Source organism: Delphinapterus leucas, chromosome 7 (assembly GCF_059928025.1).
Source record: "Delphinapterus leucas isolate spDelLeu-1000000601 "Yukka" chromosome 7, BTC_Dleu_Yukka2, whole genome shotgun sequence".
Lineage (NCBI taxonomy): Eukaryota > Metazoa > Chordata > Mammalia > Artiodactyla > Monodontidae > Delphinapterus > Delphinapterus leucas.
Window position 1 is genome coordinate 36,201,593 of NC_143135.1, and position 19,850 is coordinate 36,221,442.

At 47.1% G+C, this 19,850-nt stretch overlaps 1 protein-coding gene across 2 annotated transcripts in view; it reads right to left on the bottom strand.

The window, feature by feature from the left end:
* Positions 1-19,850, bottom strand: part of NAV2 (neuron navigator 2) — a 395,564-nt gene that overhangs the window by 74,232 nt on the left and 301,482 nt on the right. For both annotated transcript variants that reach the window (XM_089915047.1, XM_022583768.3), the window contains exon 12: positions 1,822-1,960. In XM_089915047.1, the coding sequence (XP_089771173.1) occupies positions 1,822-1,960 (139 nt within the window). The remainder of the gene's footprint in view (positions 1-1,821; positions 1,961-19,850) is intronic.

Here is a 19,850-nt window from a genome sequence, read left to right on the forward strand (position 1 = left end):
AAAAAAAAAAAAAAAATTAGTGTCCACAAGGAAAGGAAAACGGTGGATTTTTTTTTTTTTGCCTGTGCCCCACGACATGCAGGATCTTAGTTCCCCGACCAGGGAATGAACCTGGGCCACGGCAGTGAAAGCACCCAGTCCTAACCACTGGACCGCCAGGGAAGTCCCGGAAACTGTGGATATTATAACATTTGGCAAGTGGTAGGGACACAGTCTGGCTGGGTGTTTCTAACTTGTGTCTAATAACTAATTAAACAGTGATCAGTTGGTGGTGTGGCTTAGGGGTTTTTTTGGTTTTTTTAATTAACTTTTATAAAATTGAGGTATAACATTCATATACCAAATGTACAATCTTAAGTATATAATTGGAAGAAATTTTCTGAAATTAACGTACATAACTACCCCTCAGATCAAGATATGGCACATTATCAGTACCCCCCAAATCTCTGGGCTCCCTTCATTTGGGTAGTTTTTTTTCCCTTAACCGCCACAACCCACCCTTGTTTGCCAATGATAATTAGAAATTCAGGCTAAAAATGAAAACTCAAGAAGTCATAGGCAATCCCAGAGGCAACACCTAATAGATTTCATCAGGCAGTCTGTGTTTACATTTCTGTGGTACAGAATTAATCCCACACTCTGGCACATCCTTCATTTAGCCCTGTCCTCAAAGAGAAAGATACCTTTGAAAGCAAAGAGATTCCCAAAGCAGCTCCTATCTGTCCAGAGTGAGACAGAGAGGAGAAAGGAAGCGGATGTGAAAGGAAGGGAGTGAAAGAAGGGGCTGTGTCAGCTCTGCCCTCAAAAGGTCCCTCTGGGAGACTCCATCCCCATCAGACCTTCACATGGGTTCACCCGAGGCAGCGGGCGCCACTGGTGGGAGGGACTCATCATGAAAAGGATTCCAGTCCACATATGCCAGTGCCACTGTGGGGACTGGTGGTGGGGATGGCACCTCACTTGTCCACTAGTAAAATGGGCTTATTAGAACCAACCCCTCTGACCACTGAGGGATGCTATGAGGGGAAGCAAACACACCTACACAAAACTGCTTTGGAAGCACTGCATCTGAAACACTAAATCAGAGAGTTTAAAGCAGGGGTTGGAAACTCAAGTGCCTCAGGACAGGCAGGTATTTGAAGGGTGTAGTTGGTTGGCACACAGCGGCATGGGCGCCCTGTCCAAAGGCGGGGACACCTGGACATCTGTTGGTTGTGGAGAATATAGACTCAGGGAGACAATATCTTCTGATTTTTCAAGAGAAACCAGAAGCTCACTATCAAGTGAAGTGATGAACTTTACAAAACTTGACATGCCACCCCATTTAAAAGAAGAGTGATACTGTGGGCCAGATGCAATACACCGGCAGGAGGATATGACCCACAGATCTGTTGGGACGTACTGGTCTTCCAGCCCAGGATTCTTAACGTTGTTCCCACCCCAGCACTCTTGAGGGATCAGACGAATGCCATGGACGCGCACTCCAGACTAAGAACGGCCAGTTGAGTCCAACATCCTTTTTCTTTCTTTTTTTCCAAATAGATGATGAAACTGAGGTCCGGGAAGGAAAGAGGATTTGCCAAGGCCACCACAGTGAGAGCGGTGAGTCTCCCCACTCCCGTTTAGTGTACCTGGATGCTGGACCCCACCCTCTCCCTGCAGGTAGAGGACAGAGTGAAGACATAAGAGCACAGGCATCAAGCAGGAGGTCAGGCCTCATCTCACAGACCTGGAGATTCTGTGCACCCCAAACAGCCCCCTTGGCCCACAAGCCCAAGGCTCTCTGCTGGCAGGGGCTCTGGGAGGGACCCTGTTCCTTACCTGGACATCCAGGCTCTTACGCGAGGAGGCAGGCGTGTTGGCATAGGAGCCAACGGAGGAGCTGGTGTTGATGTCATCCGTGCTGAGGTTGTCTATGGTGTCGCTGATCCCGCTGCTGACGGAGCTGCTGTCATCCCAGCTGCCAAGACAAACACAGCCTGAGCACCAAGACCTCACACTGCGTCAGCTCAGCAGTGTCTGATGATACAGACAAGTGTGTACCACCCCCGAAGGCTCCAGTATCACAAAGCCCCAGGCAGAGCTCCTTTGCCTCTGATGTGACTCATCTTCAAGGGTGCCATCCATCCGTTTCGTCTGGCAGCTGGGTGAAGTGGCTGATGTGTACCTTCCCTAGAAGGGTGGGCACCTCCCTGAGCAGATGTGGCTAGACACCTACACCCTGCCTACCCCATCCTCAGCTTCATCTCGGGAACTTCAGAAAGGCCAAGGGCTACCTGCCAGGCCTAGAGCCAGTGGAGGAGCAGTGGGTTTGGGGGCTGGAGCTGACAGTGGGGCAGAGAAAGAGACAGCAGTGGCACCCTCCCTGGGGCTCAGAGTGGGAGAAAGAACTGCTATGTGAATTCCCTGGACTCCACTCCTGGAGCAAAAAAGCCAAGGGAAGGAAAGTGCAAAAGTCAGCAAAACCCACCAACTCCATTGGCAGTTCTAACTCTAATAATATCCCAGGATGCATCGAAAATAGAGTCCATTTCTCAACCCTTAACTCCATCGAGACCATCGTCCCCCACCATTCAAGTCAAATCTCCAAAAGCAATAATTCTGCTTTTTTCTTCTGTCTTGCCTCCTGCTTCCCAACACCAAGACATTCAGTCCACCCCCGGGTCCGCCCGCCTCTGCTTGCAGAATCTCTCCCAGTGTGCATGGCCCTCCCCGCCCCTGCGCCCTGTGGTTCCAGCTGCTTAGCTCTGCCTAGGTGACTCCCAACAGGCCGGCTGCGCTCTGTGCTCCTCGTCTGCTCCCAGACCATCTATTCTCCCCACGGCAGCCAGAAAGATCTTTGTGAAACACAAATCAGATCTATTGCTCCACTGCTTCAAACCCTCCAGTGGCTTCTCAGGGACCCAAACTCTGTACTCTGGCCCTCAAGACCCTGTGATCCAGCCTCCCCGTCCAGTCCTGTCTTGGGCCCCCCTCCATCGCTCACTGGCTCTGGGTTTTCATGTTCAAGGCTTTGCATTTACTGTACCTCTTATTGGTCACCTGTCCCTTCTTCTTTCTCACTTGAAGAGTCACCTCCCCAGAAAGGCCGTCCCTGGTCCCTCTATCTGCAGTGCCACCTCCAGCCCCCGCCTGGCCAGCATCAAGCCGGTTGCATTTTCTCATTTATTTGGTTGCAGGGTTGCAGATACACAGCAGGTGCTCAATAAATACTTGCTGATTTAGACACATGGGAGTGGGAAGTTGAGGAGGCTATAAAGTAAGCTTCCAGCATCAATGTAACACTGCTCCACTTGATCGAGTGACAAAAGGTAAGGATTATTGTTTTTCTATTGTACAGGTGGAGAAACTGAGGCTTAGAAAGGTAAGGCGCCTGGCACAAGGTCAGACTGTAAGAGGTGGAGCAGGACCTGGATCCAGCTGCCCCAGCTTCAGAGCCACCCTCTTTTTTAAAAAATAAATGTATTTATTTATTTTTGGCTGTGTTGGGTCTTCGTTGCTGTGTGCGGGCTTTCTCTAGTTGGGCGAGCGGGGGCTGCTCTTCATTGCTGTGTGCGGGCTTCTCATTGCGGTGGCTTCTCTTGTTGCGGAGCATGGGCTCTAGGTGTGTGGGCTTCAGTAGTTGTGGCTCACGGGCTCTAGAGCACTGGCTCAGTAGTTGTGGCTCATGGGCTCTAGAGCGCGGGCTCAGTAGTTGTGGCTCACAGGCTTAGCTGCTCTGCGGCATGTGGGATCTTCCCAGACCAGGGCTCAAACCCGTGTCCCCTGCATTGGCAGGCAGATTCCCAACCACTGTGCCACCAGGGAAGCCCTCTCTTTTTCTGTCTGACTTATTTTACTAAGCATAATGCCCTCTAAGTCCATCCATGTTGTTTCAAATTGCAAAATTTCATTCTTTTTTTTATGACTGAGTAATATTCCATTGTATGTACATACCACATTTTTATCCATTCATCTGTTGATGGACACTTAGGTTGCTTCCTTATCTTGACAATTATAAATAATGCTGCTGTGAACATTGGGATGCATGTATCTTTTCGAATGAGTGTTTTTGTTTTTTCGGATGTGTACCCAGGAGTGGAATTGTTCTGACACTGGCGTTTCTGAGGCATCAGGCTGCCGCTGTGCAGGCCTTTCAGTGAGGCACAGCTCACTGTGGAGGGCTGAACGGTGGAGTAATGTGGTTAAGTCAATGCACCATCATCACACAGCCCTGGGTGTAGATACTGACCCTGCTACTCCTGCTCTGGGATATGCTAGCCTCCCGAACCTGGGCTTCCTCCTGGGGAAGTGGGCCGTGTCGTATGCCTGTGTGCACTGAAAATTGATGTAATAGAGAGCCGTCTGGCATCACAGTAAAGAGGGTGGCTCTGGGACTTCCCTGGTGGTGCAGTGGTTAAGAATTCACCTGCCAATGCAGGGGACACGGGTTTGATCCCTGGTCCAGGAAGATCCCACATGCCACGGAGCACCTAAGCCCGTGAGCCACAATTACTGAGCCTGCACGTCTGGAGCCTGTGCTCCACAACAAGAGAGGCGGCGACAGTGAGAGGCCCGCGCACCGTGATGAAGAGTGGCCCCCGCTCACCGCAACCAGAGAAAGCCCTCGCACAGAAACGAAGACCCAACACAACCAAAAATAAATATAAATTAATAAATAAAAAACGAAAAAAATTTTGTGAATCACTATGCTGCACATCTGAAACAAATAATATTGTACATCAATGATATCTCGAAAAAACAAACCAAAAAAACCAAACAACAAAAACAAAATGCCGATATCTGAGATTTAGAAAGCCAGGAGCTCCCCATACTCCCCCAAGTAATCAAGAGGAAGTTTCAGTTTGTTCCACCAGCTTGTAGGATGCCTGTCTGAGCTCTACTGATCAGGCAGGAAGGCGAGGCTTAGTGGAAACCTGTTTTCATCACCTTTCCCTTCAGCCCGCCAATGTGGCTTCCTAAAGCCCACCTGGAGGGTCCCACACAAGTGCAGGGGAAACATGCAAAGGTGGTTCTCAAGTAGGGAGGATAAAGGCAGGAAGTGTGAGGGCTGAGGAGAGGACTTAGGATGAATTCACAGGCCGTGCAGCAGCCCGCAGCTCCGGGTCTTAGCCGGCTTCCCCGCTGTGATGACACTGCTTTGGCCTGGGCTCCATCCGGTTCCGAATCCTCCTTTAAGGACTTCTCCAAATGCTCTGGCCCACCCTCACAATCCCCTCCTCTGAATTCCCACAGTCTTCCGCATTTGGGTTCATTCTATACACTCCTGCAGTTTTCTAGTTGTTCTCCGTATGATGGTCTGTCCTACTTTCCAAGCATGTGCAGGGGTCTGCTTCGTGATAGTAACAAGTGCATCCCAGGTGTCAGGCATCATGCCAGGTGCTTCCGATACATCACTTATGTCTCCACTCTTCCTATCACACCTGTAAGGGACCTATTATCCTCCCCAGTTGACAAATGAAGAGATCAAGGCTGAAAGAACAAGTATTTTGCCCAGTGCCGTTCAGTCCACTTTGGAATTGGGTTTGAGGCACTGAATCGTCTAATTGCAGAGCACGCGTTCCCTCTGGCCTGCATCATCCGATTTTTCACAACAGCCGCTGGCTGAGCACTTGCCAACATGCCAACTCTACAGTATCTGCACGTATTCTCAGCAACGTTCCTACTCCCTCACAGGTGGCCTTGCTTCCTAATGAGGAAACTTGAGGCTGTGAGAGCTGCCGTCCAGGGCTCTCTGCAGATGCATGGCAGAGCTGGCAGTGAAGCCCTCGCTGACCCTGAAGCCCACCTCCAGAGCAGTGCTGCCACAGCAATGCCAGCCTCACATCAACTCCATCTCCAGGCACACAGTATATGTTTATTAAACACCTCCTGACTGAACTCACGTACACGAGAGACAGGCAGGGCAAGTTCTGACGCAAAACACAGCCCCAACAGTGGATTCTGAGCCCGGCTCCCTCCCACTTCAGCCTCTGACAAGTCACAACTTCCTTGCCTCAGTTGCCTTATGGGTGACACATGGATGACACCACCTAGGCTGACAACTGTGGAAGGCTCTGCTGGGAAAAGGGTGACGTAACAGATGGGAAAGGACTCTAATCCACCCTCATGATGAAAAGAAAATCCCATGAGTCTTTAATTGCATCTGCTCTCTAGGGTTAGCAATTTAACATATCTAAAATTTCCTATAATCCAACGAAGAAGAAAGGGGACAGCCAAGAGACAAGTGGGGCTGGAGGGGAGGAAGGAGGGAACTTAGTAACAGATGCCCATGAATCCAAGCCCCAGATTTTTTTGCTTTGAAATTGTACCCGCTCTTCCTTTGTGGCCTTTCAACACTGAGGTGCTGTTGCAGAGGGGCATGTGGCACTTATCACACACACGATTCTTCCCACGTCGGTGCCCAGAGCATCATGCGGCTATGATGAGATTACAGGAAGTCCTTGAAACTGAGCTGGCCCAGAAGGGGCGAACCAATGATCTACCCCACAGAAGAGTGGAGAGGGGAAATTAAGGAGGAGGAAGAAGGAGCAGCGAAACAAGGGAAGTCCATGCTGAACAAGAGCGGCCTTGGGGTCCCCCAGGGCTGTCTGTGTGCCAGAAACCAGAGCTGTCCCCACACTCGGAAAACCAGCCATGTCTCCCTCACTTCTGGATCTTTGGGGACACTGACGGATCTATCTACATATAAAATCACTTAGCTCCAACTTGTCCTTTCCCTAAAATTCAGGGTATTATAAATGGCCATGAGCCACCAAGATCAAGGTCAGTGAGTTCCAAGAAGCATCCTAAGGAAAACTAGGTCCGTAAGATGCTCTGTGATAACAATGTGGTCCCAACAAGAGAATGTGGGGTATGCTAGCCCCCTCTTAGAGATTCACGTTGTCCAGGAACTTCTTCACGGTTACGAAGTGCTGGCACGAGCTCTTTAACTTTGCCTAAAATAGCACTCCCCCCACAGGAGATGCTGAGAATGACACACAGCTCCGGAAGAAATGCAAAGGAAGCCTAGAGCTGCCTCTGACCCACTGGCCCCTTCATCCTTACCTGCCTTAGAAAGCAGTTAGCACAGAGGCGGGGAAGCAGAGGCAAGAGGAATGACATCACATGAGCTCCTGCATCCAGGCAGACCAGAAGCCAGAAGCCACTTCTGGGAGACCAAACAGTGAGAACTAATAAAATTCTTTTCTTTTGCTTAAAACTAGTTTGCTTAGGTTTTTGTCACTCGGTATACTTGTGCTAGCTACTGGGGAATTGCAATTTGTTTCTAAAACGACTCCAGACATGTGGTTGAGAGTCAGACAGGAAAAATGTGGAAAGCATGCAGAATTCATTCAGGCAGTAAGGACATTAGTTGAATCCAATCAAGTGGCAAAGGAAATTAGGTACAACCTGGGATGGGGCACAAGTCTACTGACCCAAGTCGGGCGATAAATGTTGAAAGAGGTTACAAAACATGATTATGACTCAAACTTGAAAGAAACCCAGAGCATTTGTGTTTGCAGTGAGGTGAAACAAAATTCCAGGTAAGAGGCTCGAGGGACCCAGATGACACGGCAGAAAGAACGACAGCGTACTCAGCCGTGGCTCCAGAACAATCATTCTGGAATATGATTTGACCATTCCTGCATCCTGCTCTTGAATCTGATTGAGAAAAACCACATGATGGTTCCGAGCCCACCTGAGAGGATAAACTTCCTCCCCTTAGTTGGGAGTAAGTGACTTTAAATCCTGGGAAAGTTTCAAAAAGATGAAGGGAGATAATGAAATAAATCCTAATATTAATACTTAAGTTTAGGGTGAAAGCTTTGTGATCACTGGGGTGATCTCTCTATATTTATAATATTTAAAAAAATATACGAGAATCTAAAAAGAATAGTCTTGTGATTCGAACCTAAATGAGTACTGATTTTTGATTTGAGATTTTTAAGATGAAAGATTTAAGAATTGGATTCAGACTGCAAAAAGAATTGAAGTGTTTTGGACAAACTGAAGTTATAAATGTCATAAATTATTTGATTTGCAAGGGTTGTTTAAGTGCTTAGAAAGATTTTGCTTGTTAGGCTGCTAAAGTCTACCCCATCCAACATTTGGACAGCATGAGGAAACCAGGTATGTTAAGTTTACGAATGCAATCTGAAATATTTAAGGAGGGAAATCCCTGGTGGTCCAGTAGTTAGGACCTGGCGTTCTCACTGCTGGGGGCCTGGGTTCGATCCCTGGTCGGGGAACTAAGATCCCACAAACCTCGCGGTGCAGCAAAAAATAAATAAAATAAAATATTTAAGGAAACTTAATTATCCAAGTTTGCCAACAGTACCAATTAAATTCAAGTCTGAATTAATAAAGTACTAATCAAATAACAAGTGGAAACGTTCTTAATGCATACAAAAATACTTGACTTACAGATAAGATTTATAAGAAAACAGGTTTCAAAATTAAAACTTCAACAGTTGAATAGTAAAACCTAATTAATTCTTTTTGGGTACAAAAGCGTTCCTCAGACATTTAGAAAAATATTAAAGCAGATTTCATTTTGTGAGTGAATGAATGCTTTCTATATGAACGACCAGAAGAATAAATGAACACAAGACAGCATCTATTCTCTTCACCAGTTCTTCCCGCTCCACTTCACCTTCACTCTATATTGTAAGACTGCCAAGACTACTCCAAAAGTCTTAGTGGAAACAGCATTGTGCTCAATAGCCTTGGGGAACAAGCAGAACTCTGGGGGCCTCCTCCTGCCCCGGGTTCTATCATAGGAAACTAAAAGGCAAGTGGGGCCCACAGCTTGGCTGGTTCCCGTCTTTTTTTTTTTTTTTTTAATTTCAAAACAGCATATGATGTTTATGTCCTATAAATTCTTTGGCTGGGACATCTAGAGAAATGGCAAGAAGATGCTTCCATTGACTCCTCAGAACCATCAACACAAAAAGATCATTTCCCCTCCAGATCACAGCCATGTCCCTTTTTTTCTCCTCAATGAAAGGTCCTCCACTGGTGGTCATATCAGGGCACAACTGCAGTTATAAGTGATCAGATTGGAAGATGACCTTCAGCTATTTTTGCCAGTGGGTGGGCGGAAAGAATTCCACCAAACATTTGCTATTTTTCTTCAAGACTCCTAAACTCAACGTTTTTGAGTCCCGAGCCAGGGGACTTGAATTCATCTTGCTCACCTCACCCCGTCAGCCAGCACCCTCTATGTGCCAGGCACCACGTGAGGTTCCGGGGGGTACAGTGATGACTCAGTTGTCCCCACCCTTGACCGCAAAGCCAGTAGATGTGACAGACAAGAACACATAGCTCAGACACAAAGGAAAATGTAAAATGGGAAGGTCAGCAAAGGAAACTGCACTGGTTTCAGACATTTCTACAGCCTTCAATAGCCCCTCAAACCACCAGCCAAGTGCCGGCACAAGGCAATAGACGGCAGCATGGCAAAGCCCAGGCCCACCGATGCCCTCTGCTATGCTGCGCTCTCCTTCAAGGCTTGGAAGTGGCAAAGCCAAGGAGCCAGGAGAGCCAGGCCCTGGCCCCAGCCCTCCCCAGAACTGCTTCCTATTAGAGTTTGGACATGTCACTTACTCTTAGTTCCCAGTCTCTCATGAGGGAGGTGGATGCAGCCATCCCAGAGGTGCTTTCTAACTGCCATCCTGGGAGTTTAAGCTCAAAGAAAAACTAGTAGAGGCAAAGGGGCACGGAAAAGTCCCCACTGGTCAGAGCATCTCCTCTCATTCAGTAAAAGCTGCCAAAGAAGTAAACTGCACTTCCTAGTTTCTGGGCTTCTTCGTTGCTGATTTCACCCCTTAAATGATTATCTTTAAAGCCCACATTGAGTCTTTTAAATATTTGGAATAGGTGCCAATATCTTACACATAGGAGATGATTACTTAGCCCTGAGTTGTAACTGCTCTCTTTAGACAGGCACGTGCTTTCCCATTTGACTCAACCCCCCATCTGAGCCTTCGCACTCACATATGCTACCTGACTGACCCGGCAATTAGAGTTCGAGACCCTCCTATAGAGGCATTACAACCCAATCCACAAGAGGTTCTTCATGAGACCACTGTTTATCCACAAAGGAATAAGATGCAATCTTACCTAATACTTAGAGCCACCACTGGCGGTGTTTACCAAATGCCAGGCCCTGTACTAGGCATGGTACATGGATTATTCCACCCCCATTTTCCACTGGATGAACCGAGGCTAAGAGCCCAGAGCTCATCAGGATAGGGCTCAACCAGGGTCTTAATGCCTCTCGTCAGAAAGAGAGTACATGTAGGTCAGCTTCAAAGTCTCTGTCTGCTAACCAGCCGAATCTCAAAAGAACCTCGACTGGCTGACAGCAACCAAGTATAATATCAATGAGACCCCATGTTGGCCAAGACACCGCATTTTAACCAGAGCCAAGGCTCTCCAAAGTGACCAGAAAATCCATTAAAAAATGGAAAGGCCCATAAGACAAGGAGATCCAGTTTCAGAGTCTTACAAGAGATTCTGACATCACTGTGTCAGGAATTCAAATGCCACTCAGAGGGCTTAAAGCACAATTTTAACAGCCCAAACACAAGCTATCTGCTATGAAAAACGCAGGTGAAAGAATCATAAATTATTCCAGCCTCTCACACTCCCTGTTTTCCTCACTGTTGTAGGGAGTTAGCATTCCATACAACCAAGGAAGAGTAACCTGCTTTCACCAGACCCTCCTGAGAAATCACCTCTAATTTGGACAAATTTTTAATATTGAGCTCTTCTGGGGAGTATCTTGATATATCAGGAATCTGTAATGGTTCTGAATTAATGTGATACTATATTTACAACTTCATCTTCCATGAAATAAAAAGGCAAAACCGAATCCCAAGGTTAGAGGGATGATTAAACAGATTTTTCCACTAGGATTTACACGCCCAGGCATGAGGAATCCTGGCTTTCAGCAAAAGACTCTGAGAAGTTACTGAAGGATCTGGAGGGTCATTACACTTTCCAAATGGACTCCCTGTGAGATAATGTTGTTTATGCAAGGGAAAGGCATGCTTAAATGATGTGAAAAAAATCAGATTGCAGATAAATATTAGTTCTCTGCTCACTAATAAACCACAGCAGGTTAGCAGAGATGAAGGACTGTAACTCTGGTTCTCAAAAGCAGCCTTCACAAAGCAATGGATCCTAATCCCCTCTCTCCCAAAACCCCAAAGGCTGGGTCTACTTCCAGAAGGCCCTCACCGTTCTCAGAAACAGTCTGGACAGCCCCTGCCCCCGTCTCTGCCTCTCTCCTGGTGACTAAGCCCGCACCGTAGAGCCACCCAGGGCTGTGTCCCGGCCTTACCTGCTCACTTTTCCAGTTCTGCTCCAGAATCACAGCAGAGCTCATTTCCAGGGCCCTGTGCCCCCCCACCAGACAGCTGTATTCACTTGCGAAAGCCCAGACTGGTGGAACTTGTTTTCTGGCTATTGTTCAAGGCAATTGTTCCTGTGAAACCCCAGGGCCCAGCGGAATGAGATCCTTTGGTGTGGATGAGTGAGCAAGCCCAACCAGGGCTTAGCAGCAACCCCTGGGGAAGGGAAAAGGTTTGGCTACCTCCATTTCCCAGCAGACAGGTATGTTAACTATTTCCTCCCCAGGAGATTTTCTCAGGAGCATCACCTCCTCCCAGCACTGCCGGAGCCTATTAAGAAAATCGACCTTCAAAGAATGCAACAGGAGGACTCCTGCAGAAACCTACCTTTCGCTGCCTATCTGAGAGTGATAAGGGCCAACTTTAATTGAAGTTTAAAGCTGTGCCAGACTCCATGCTAATTATATTACTTGCATTCTTTCATTTAATCTGCTCAACTCTATGATAAAAATAATAACTATATAATATAATATAATATATAATAATAATGACAGCTTACTTATATTTTCTCCTGGGTACCATGAGATAGAGACGAATTCTATATCCATTCTAGAGATGAGACAACTAACGCTTGGAAAGAAAGGCCCAAAGGTCATACAACTAGGAACTGTTGAAGCTGGGATTCATACACAGATCCAAGAGCGTTCAACCACCTCATTTATTTATTCATTTGACACATTTTCATGAACACCTACATGTGTACTAAAAGGACTTTAAAGTTTTCCACATGAAAAAAAAGATAGCTACTTGAAAACAGCGATGAGCAAACAAGCCACCCTTCCTGGTTTCACCCCTGGGATCAGCCTACAGGGTTTTGCTGTTGCAAAATGACCCAGAACCTGAGCTCAAATTAAAGAAAGGGCAGAGTTAGATACTAATCCCAGTAAGTTTAGTCTCATCTAGCAGTGGGCTAGGGTACCATAAGCCCCCAAGGCTCTGCATGGAGGCAGCATATGCTCTGGAGGAAAAAGCAAAACAGATCTAGGTTTGAACCCTAGCCCTGCCATTTGCTTTGTCAGAGCATCTTCACCTCCAGGAGACCCAGGTTTCCTCCTGTGTGATCTGGTGCTAATTAACGCCCAGTCCTCATAAGCCTTCTGTGGGACCACATCAGATCTCCAGGCACAGAGGAGACAACCAGCTCCTGTCAGCTGCAGCCCTGGATCCAGGGACTTTGCAAGGACCGCAGGAAGGAGACACAGGCCCACAATATGCAATAGATGATAAAGTTCTAGCGCAAGAGTTTTTGCTGCCATAAACGGGCAGTGTCCCAGGGGAGAAGCAGCTTCTACAGACAGTGCCAGGTGCAAGGCCAATCATTTGAGGTGGAGAGAGGGAAACAGGAACCCCATAAAGAAGGCTCCAAGGGGATTTAGTAGCACTCAGAATGCCTGGGGTTGAGTTTCACCCCACGGCACCTTTGTCCCATTTTGGTAACTCATTCCTTCGACAAGTAGGTGGTCCCCTGAGTAAGCGTGAAATTCCTCCTTTGGCTCCAGGGGCTGGTTGGGCTACAAACCCCAGAGCTCTGGTCCAGATGCCCTATACCCTCATTGTTAGAATAGGCACCAGCGTGTCTGCTGGCCTTAGCTACACAAAGGCCTCTCTCCTCCAAGGCTCCACCAGAGAAGGCTGCTGACACTTGGTCCATAGCCGCCTGGCTTTTGCCAAAGATCTCAACAAACTCGTCCTGTTGTTCTGTTTACCAGAAGACATTAGTACCCTATACATCAACAGAATTCAGCAATAGCTAATGAAAATAGCAGCAAACACTCACACAAGCTGAAAAGTTTTAATAGTGGGCTCCAGGCACTTTGCTAAAGCACTTTACATATGTTATCCCACGCACTCCTATCACACTATAAGGCACAAACTATTAACAGCCCCTTTTTATAGATGTGGAAACTGAGATTTACAGGGGCTATGGTGACCTGCCTACGGTGCCAGAGCTAATAAATGGAGCTGGATTTGAACCTAGATCTGCATGGTTCTAAAACCCAAGCTCTTCTTAACCACATTCATTCAACCTAAGAGCAGAGGCAAAGAGGCTTTTAAGCAGATCACAGTCACATAAGAACTCTGAACTCTCACTTGTTCTCCAAAAAAACCAGGACACTTTTTAATGCAGTCAACTTATTTCAAAAACATCTCCAAGTAGTTAAAGATAAGCTGGGGTGGGGATCTCAGACAGGGCACTGACTGGCTGCCCTAGGTCTAGAGTAGGTGGGGGGATGTGAGGGTCCCAACATTTCCATTAACACCGCCCACCCACACATACTCACACTCACCTCCCCATACATCTTAGGAGTCCGGGAACCTGAATGCATAAAACAGAACTACAATTGCCTCAGGGCTGCCGGTCAGGGGTCTGCCCTTACGCTACGTCTTCTGGGGCAATGGGATGGGGAGGAAAAGGAACTCAGGTCAAGAAACAGACACTCAAAATCAGCTCTGGGACCCAAGAGCAGCTCAGCCCTAGCTAATTAGCCACCCCCGTCACACATGTGAACGGCTAGTGCCAAGCCTGGCTCAGCATTAACATTCTGGGTGTACAACCTCTCCCTCCGGGACTCCATAAATCCAGCTTCTTGGGAGGCAGCCGGAGAGTTCCAGGGCACAGCTCCAGCAGCCCACGGCCAACTCCAAGGCCACTGACCTTCCCAGATTTGACTTTCACTTGGGCTTCTGCCCCCCTGAACCAGGTACAAAGCCAACCAGCACAAATCCAGTCACAGATTCATCCATGAGTCTGAAAGCCTCAAAGAGATTAGCAAACTCCCAGGTAGGTCCTGCTGCCAAAGCAGTTACTTTTTAATACCACCCGGCTCCAGAGACAAGCCGAATCTGAGAGGCCCAGGCAGGCCGTGCTTGCAAGTATCATGTGCACTTTGGTGAGTCCTCCACAATAAAAACTGCCCTTCATCCAGCTGAATCCACATTTAAACTCACAGATAAAACCATCCTGAGCCATCTGCCAAGCCCAACAAGGAAGGCAGCGTGGTGGCCAGTCCCAGCTTTGCCTAGTATCTGTGTGACCTTAAGCATGTTCCTTAACCTCTCCTGGCTCCCACTGCCTCACCTCAAAATTTAAAATAATACTGCTGGCTTTGCAAGAAAAGTTAAATGAGACAATGCCTGTTAGGTGCTTGGCAAGCAGTAGGTGGCAATGAACATTGTTTTCTCTTCCCCTTGTCTGGCTTAAAAATAAAAATGCTCCTCTTTGGGCAGCTTTAGAGCAGCCCTAACAAACAAGAAAATTACTCCTACTTAAATCTATGCCACCTCTCCCAGAGCATAATTTCCACCAAAAAAACCCACCTGGTAATTTGCAGCATTAGTAAACACAACCACAAGTTCACCCGGCTTCTCAGACTCCAAACAAAACCTCCAACTGCAAGTCATTTCAATCAGGGCCCTCTGAACCACCAGCAGCCCTCGCCCTCGCGCGGGGCCCATGTTGCCTCTCTCTAGTTCTTCCAACCCCCCAGGCTCAAAAGTCTCCTCCAAAAAGCCTGAAATAAGGACCTAAGATAGCTGGTGATCAACACCCAGTGTTTTGGTCTCAGCAGCCTAATTTGATAAGATGGTCTGGAAAATACTGACATTACCCAAATGTCCAGGTGGACCAAGGACATTTGGGTAATGCTCTGTCAGGCTGCCTTTAAGACTATCAAGGTTAAAATGAAAAGGGCTATAGGGGTGGGAAGGAAAAGGATGCTGAATTTCCTGACCAGTGGCTCCCCCGCTACTTAGCTCACTGGGATATTGGCAGCTGCACCACTGGCTTCTCTGCACGGCTTTCTGATACCATCCAAGGTAGTACAGGCACCACACCCTGCCCCAGGCCCTAGAAATTTTAGAATATCGTCTTACCTTGTAAGGTTCCTAGGCCAGAGCATTTCACTACATTGTGGTCCTTCGAGAAAGCAGACAAAGAAGCTGAATGAATCTCACGAAGGCAATTCCGTCAGCCAGCCAGCCAGCCCACGCCGGGCCTGGGAATTCCAGGCACCCAGCAACTCTGCTACTGAAGTACCAGCTAGAAGGGGATCTCCATTCCCCAGCCCAGGAAAGAAACCGGATCCACCAACAAAATTAACCCCTAAAGTGCCGAAGGAGCGAGAGGTCAGGCCTGAGTGCTAGTACCAAGTCAGCTGTGAAAAGTTTCAGCAAAGCAAAAGCTAACACCAAACTCGGAAACTGTTACCGTAAAGCACCTAGTGGAAGGGCGCTCCTATGGTCCCAAGGGAGTCGGTAACGGTCAAGCTGAATAAAATCTAGACGTGAAAGAATATTCTAAAAACCCATGGACTGTGCTAAACTGTTGGAAAAAGTCTCTCAGCTAAAACTGCTGCTATTAATAATGACACAAAAATCACTGACGGTAACATTACTTAACTAATTCCATCAACAACTGAATGCAAAGCATTTAACTGAAATGATTAGGCTACAGAGATAACTTCTGAATCTGAGAGGGAAAAGATACCTATTTGTAGAGCTAACAACGATGTACGTTATTTCCGGTGATGTCAATTTTGATGCAGTGCCAACAAAACTATGCATTCATTCCTCATGGTTTTTGTTTTTTTTTAAAGACGCTCGGTCTATGCGTGGCTACTTTCAACATTACAGTACAGAGGCTAGGAGGGGAGGTGGGACGGGAGAGAGCCCCAGTTCTGTGATGGGAAGGGGTTGCACCATCTAATCCCTATTAAAACCTGGAATCAAGGAATTCAGAAGGAGCTGTGTAAACAGATGCTGTGAACAATGAACAACTGTTTTATTAGCGAGAATTCAAAGGCAAAATAATGTCATAGCCACAAGCTTTTATTTTAAAATGAAGGAGGATTGAGATGCTCTCCAAAACCCTTACGCCCTCTCCAAAAATCCTACCAGCTGGCTCCCGGCAGCTTTCAAAGACTTTCCTTGAGAAAGGCTCTCTCCCTGGCCTGGGCTGCCTCTCCAATCAGTTGGGGGAATAGGGGGTTATGTGTGCGTGTTTAGAAAGGGGGGAGGGTAGGCGAGGAAGCAATAACTGGCCCCAAGCAAGGTCTCGGTGTGGTCAGTGTTTGCTCAGCAAACAGAAGCCTTTCAAAGGGGGAATGAAGAGCCATTCCTCCCCGACCCAAAAGTGGGGGAATAAAAGGTCAGCTCAGAGAGGAAGCGAGGGTCTAGTGGGGCTTCCCAGGTGAACGAAAAAGCAAATGTGTCCAGGAGCAGAGATTGTAATCTTGAAGGAGTCTCAACCAAAGTTAATCATTCACATCTCATCCCTTAGGGCCCTCCCCCAGGTGAAAAATTGAGGCCAGCCTCTGCAGTGGGAAGTGGAAGGCAGAGGCTGGGTGAGGGAGGGGTGAGTTCAGGGGAGGCCAGAGTAGCTCAGATTTACTGAGACAAAGTCAGGATGGACCCAAACTCTGGCTGACAAAGATGCTTTAAACCATTCCTCTTACCTTCTATACTGTCTCTGGAACTGAATTATCTTTACAACATGACTTGTTTGAGAATCTCGCTGACTTCTGGGTTAATTTAGGTAGAACGACTACGTATATGGAGACATACATACATAAACACACACACACACATATGCATATATACATACACACACATAAAAAATTTCCGCTGTTTCCTGCAGTTGTTCCTTGTTTTAAGCAAATATGATATGTAAAAATGCAAATTAACTGCCAAGATAACTAAGGGATCCATTCACTCATTTATTCATTCAACTAACCGATATTTACTGAGCACCTGCTATACAAGAGTCAACAACACAGACAAAAAATTCCTTACTCTAATGGGAACTTACTGTTTAGTGATAGAACTATACAATAAATGAGACAAAACGTAAATTAGAGAGTATGTTATAGTGATAAGTGCAAAGGAGAAAAAGTAATGTAGGGAAGAGGCTGTGATTTGTCAAGGAGGGGTGTCTGAAATTTTACATAGGGTGGCTAGGGAAGGCCTGCTGAAGGGATGATTACGACAGATCTGAAAGAAGTGCGGGAGTTGGTTAGGTGAATATTCTGGAGGTAAGAGCCTTCTAAAAGAGGGAACGGTCAGTGAAAAGGCCCTGAGACAGGATACAACTTGCATATTCATTCCAAAGACCCGGATCCCAGTGTGGCTCGAGCAGAGTGAGCAGTGAAGCAAAGGGAGCCTAGGAGGTCAGGTCAGAGGGGTGAAGGGAGGGTCCCTGAGGAGAGCCTGGCAAGTCACTGTAAGCTTCTTGGCTTTCACACTGGGAGAGATGCACTGGAGGGTGAATAATGGAGTTTTCTCCTTATATAAAAGTTCGTGTAAATCTTCAACACTAATTATACAATTATGCACAATATTTTTCAAGGGCAACTTTATTACACAAGACAATATAGTTTAAAAGGGTCTCAGTCCTCTCCCTGTGGTTAAAAGTAAAGATCACATCTTTAATATGAGACGCTCTGAATTCTTTGCAGCTATGGGTTCAGATTTAGCTAGGGCTTTTCCATGCTCTGAAAGGCAACACTCAGTATGGCTAAGAGATCCAGCAACAGGAGGAGATAAGAAAAGGAAGGTAGGTCAACCAACTCTATGAGAGCAGATGCCCTTTGGCTCTTTGCAAAGAGCCAAACTTACCCTGTCATTTCTGACCCTGGTTTCCAAAGAGGCCAAATTCCAAAGACCTTCTAGAACTCACAACATTTCTCTCCACAGAAACAATGTTATCAATGATGTCAAGGTTCTCAGGTTAACTCAGAGCCATTTTTTAAGCCAAAAACCAGCTGATCAACTCTACCCAGGTATCGAAGAGTAGAGTAAAACTTTATTCTTAGAATACAGTAGGTAATAGAGAAAACAGAAAACCACTGAAATGAATCTAAAAAGATGTTCACTTACTTCTAATGAATACTTTCATTAAAATAATACTAATAATATTATTTTATTAAAATAATACTAATACTTCACTCCTTCTCCAGCATCATCGGTTTCTCTCTTTTTACTGGCTCTTTCCCACTGGCCGAGAAATATATCACCTATTTCATCAAACAAAACAAAATTTTCTTTAACCCCGCATCCATATTCTCCTCCAAGACCATGTTACAGCAGAACACCTCAAAGGAGCTGTCTGTACTCCAACTCCTATGGCCCATTGTCTCTTCAACCCACCAGGAAGACTTGCGTCCCCCTCGCTCCACTGAAACTGTTTTGTTTCTCCCAAGAACATCAATGGCTTAATTCTTGCCAAAGCCAATGGCCCTTCTGCTACCAACGTGGCAGCATGTAGCTAGGTCGGCAGCTTCCTCCTTCCGGAATGGGTCTCTTCCAAGGTTCCCATGCCATTATCTGCACCTGGTTTCATCCTCCCTCACTGGCTGTGTCTCTCTGTCCCTTAGCTCAACCTCCTCCCCTCCACACCTCTAGGGTTCGGTCTCTTGTCCCCTACTCTTTTCTACCTAGTCTTATCCTAGGTGATCTCATCTGGGGCTTCAAATACTAGACGCAGGCAACTCTGAAGTTTGCTTCTCTAGCCTGGCCCCCTCTGTGCACTCAACACATCTCAAATCTAATTCACCTCAGACAAAACTATCGTTTCCAACTTCCAATTTGTGTGCATCCCACTCCCAAAGTCGTCCCCTTCCCAGTCAATGTACACGATCCAGCAGCCATCTATCAGTCTCTCCTTCATGCCTCCTCTACAATCCACTAACAAGTCCTTTTGGCTATACCTCTCCAATGCACTTTGAACCCGATCACTATTCAGCATCTACAGTAAGATCGCCTTGGCCCAAGCCACCATCATCTCTCTCCTCCGTCAGACACCTCCCGGATCGCCCAGCCTTCCTTCTTGCCCTGCTAGCGTCCATCAGCCACCCTGCAGTGACAGTGACCTTTCAAGTATATATCAGATCAAGTTGCCTTTCTGCCTAAAACCCTCCAAGAGGGCTTCCCTGGTGGCGCAGTGGTTGAGAGTCTGCCTGCCGATGCAGGGGACGCAGGTTCGTGCCCCGGTCCGGGAAGATCCCACATGCCGCGGAGCGGCTGGGCCCGTGAGCCATGGCTGCTGAGCCTGCGCGTCCGGAGCCTGTGCTCCGCAACGGGAGAGTCCACAACAGTGAGAGGCCCGCGTACCGCCAAAAAAAAAAAAAAAAAAAAGAATACCTGTGAAAATGAGAAGCATTGCATTGCCCACCACTGAATTTTACTGACTGCGATCTGCAGTAGACAGTGGGAAGGGGAGAAATACTCCAGAGGTCTTCAGCAAAGCCTTCCCAGTACAGGAGTTAACACTAGGGAATTTGTGATTTTTAACAGAAATTATAAGACACGAGGTAGCTTTGGGGTAGAAAATGAACAACATTCAACCAACAGCCATTTAGTGCCTGACCTGACTCCAGACTGGACATTGGGGATTTAAGGGCAAGTGGAAGAAAATACCCCAGCCCTGATGGAGCCATTTACTCAGAGCAGACAAAC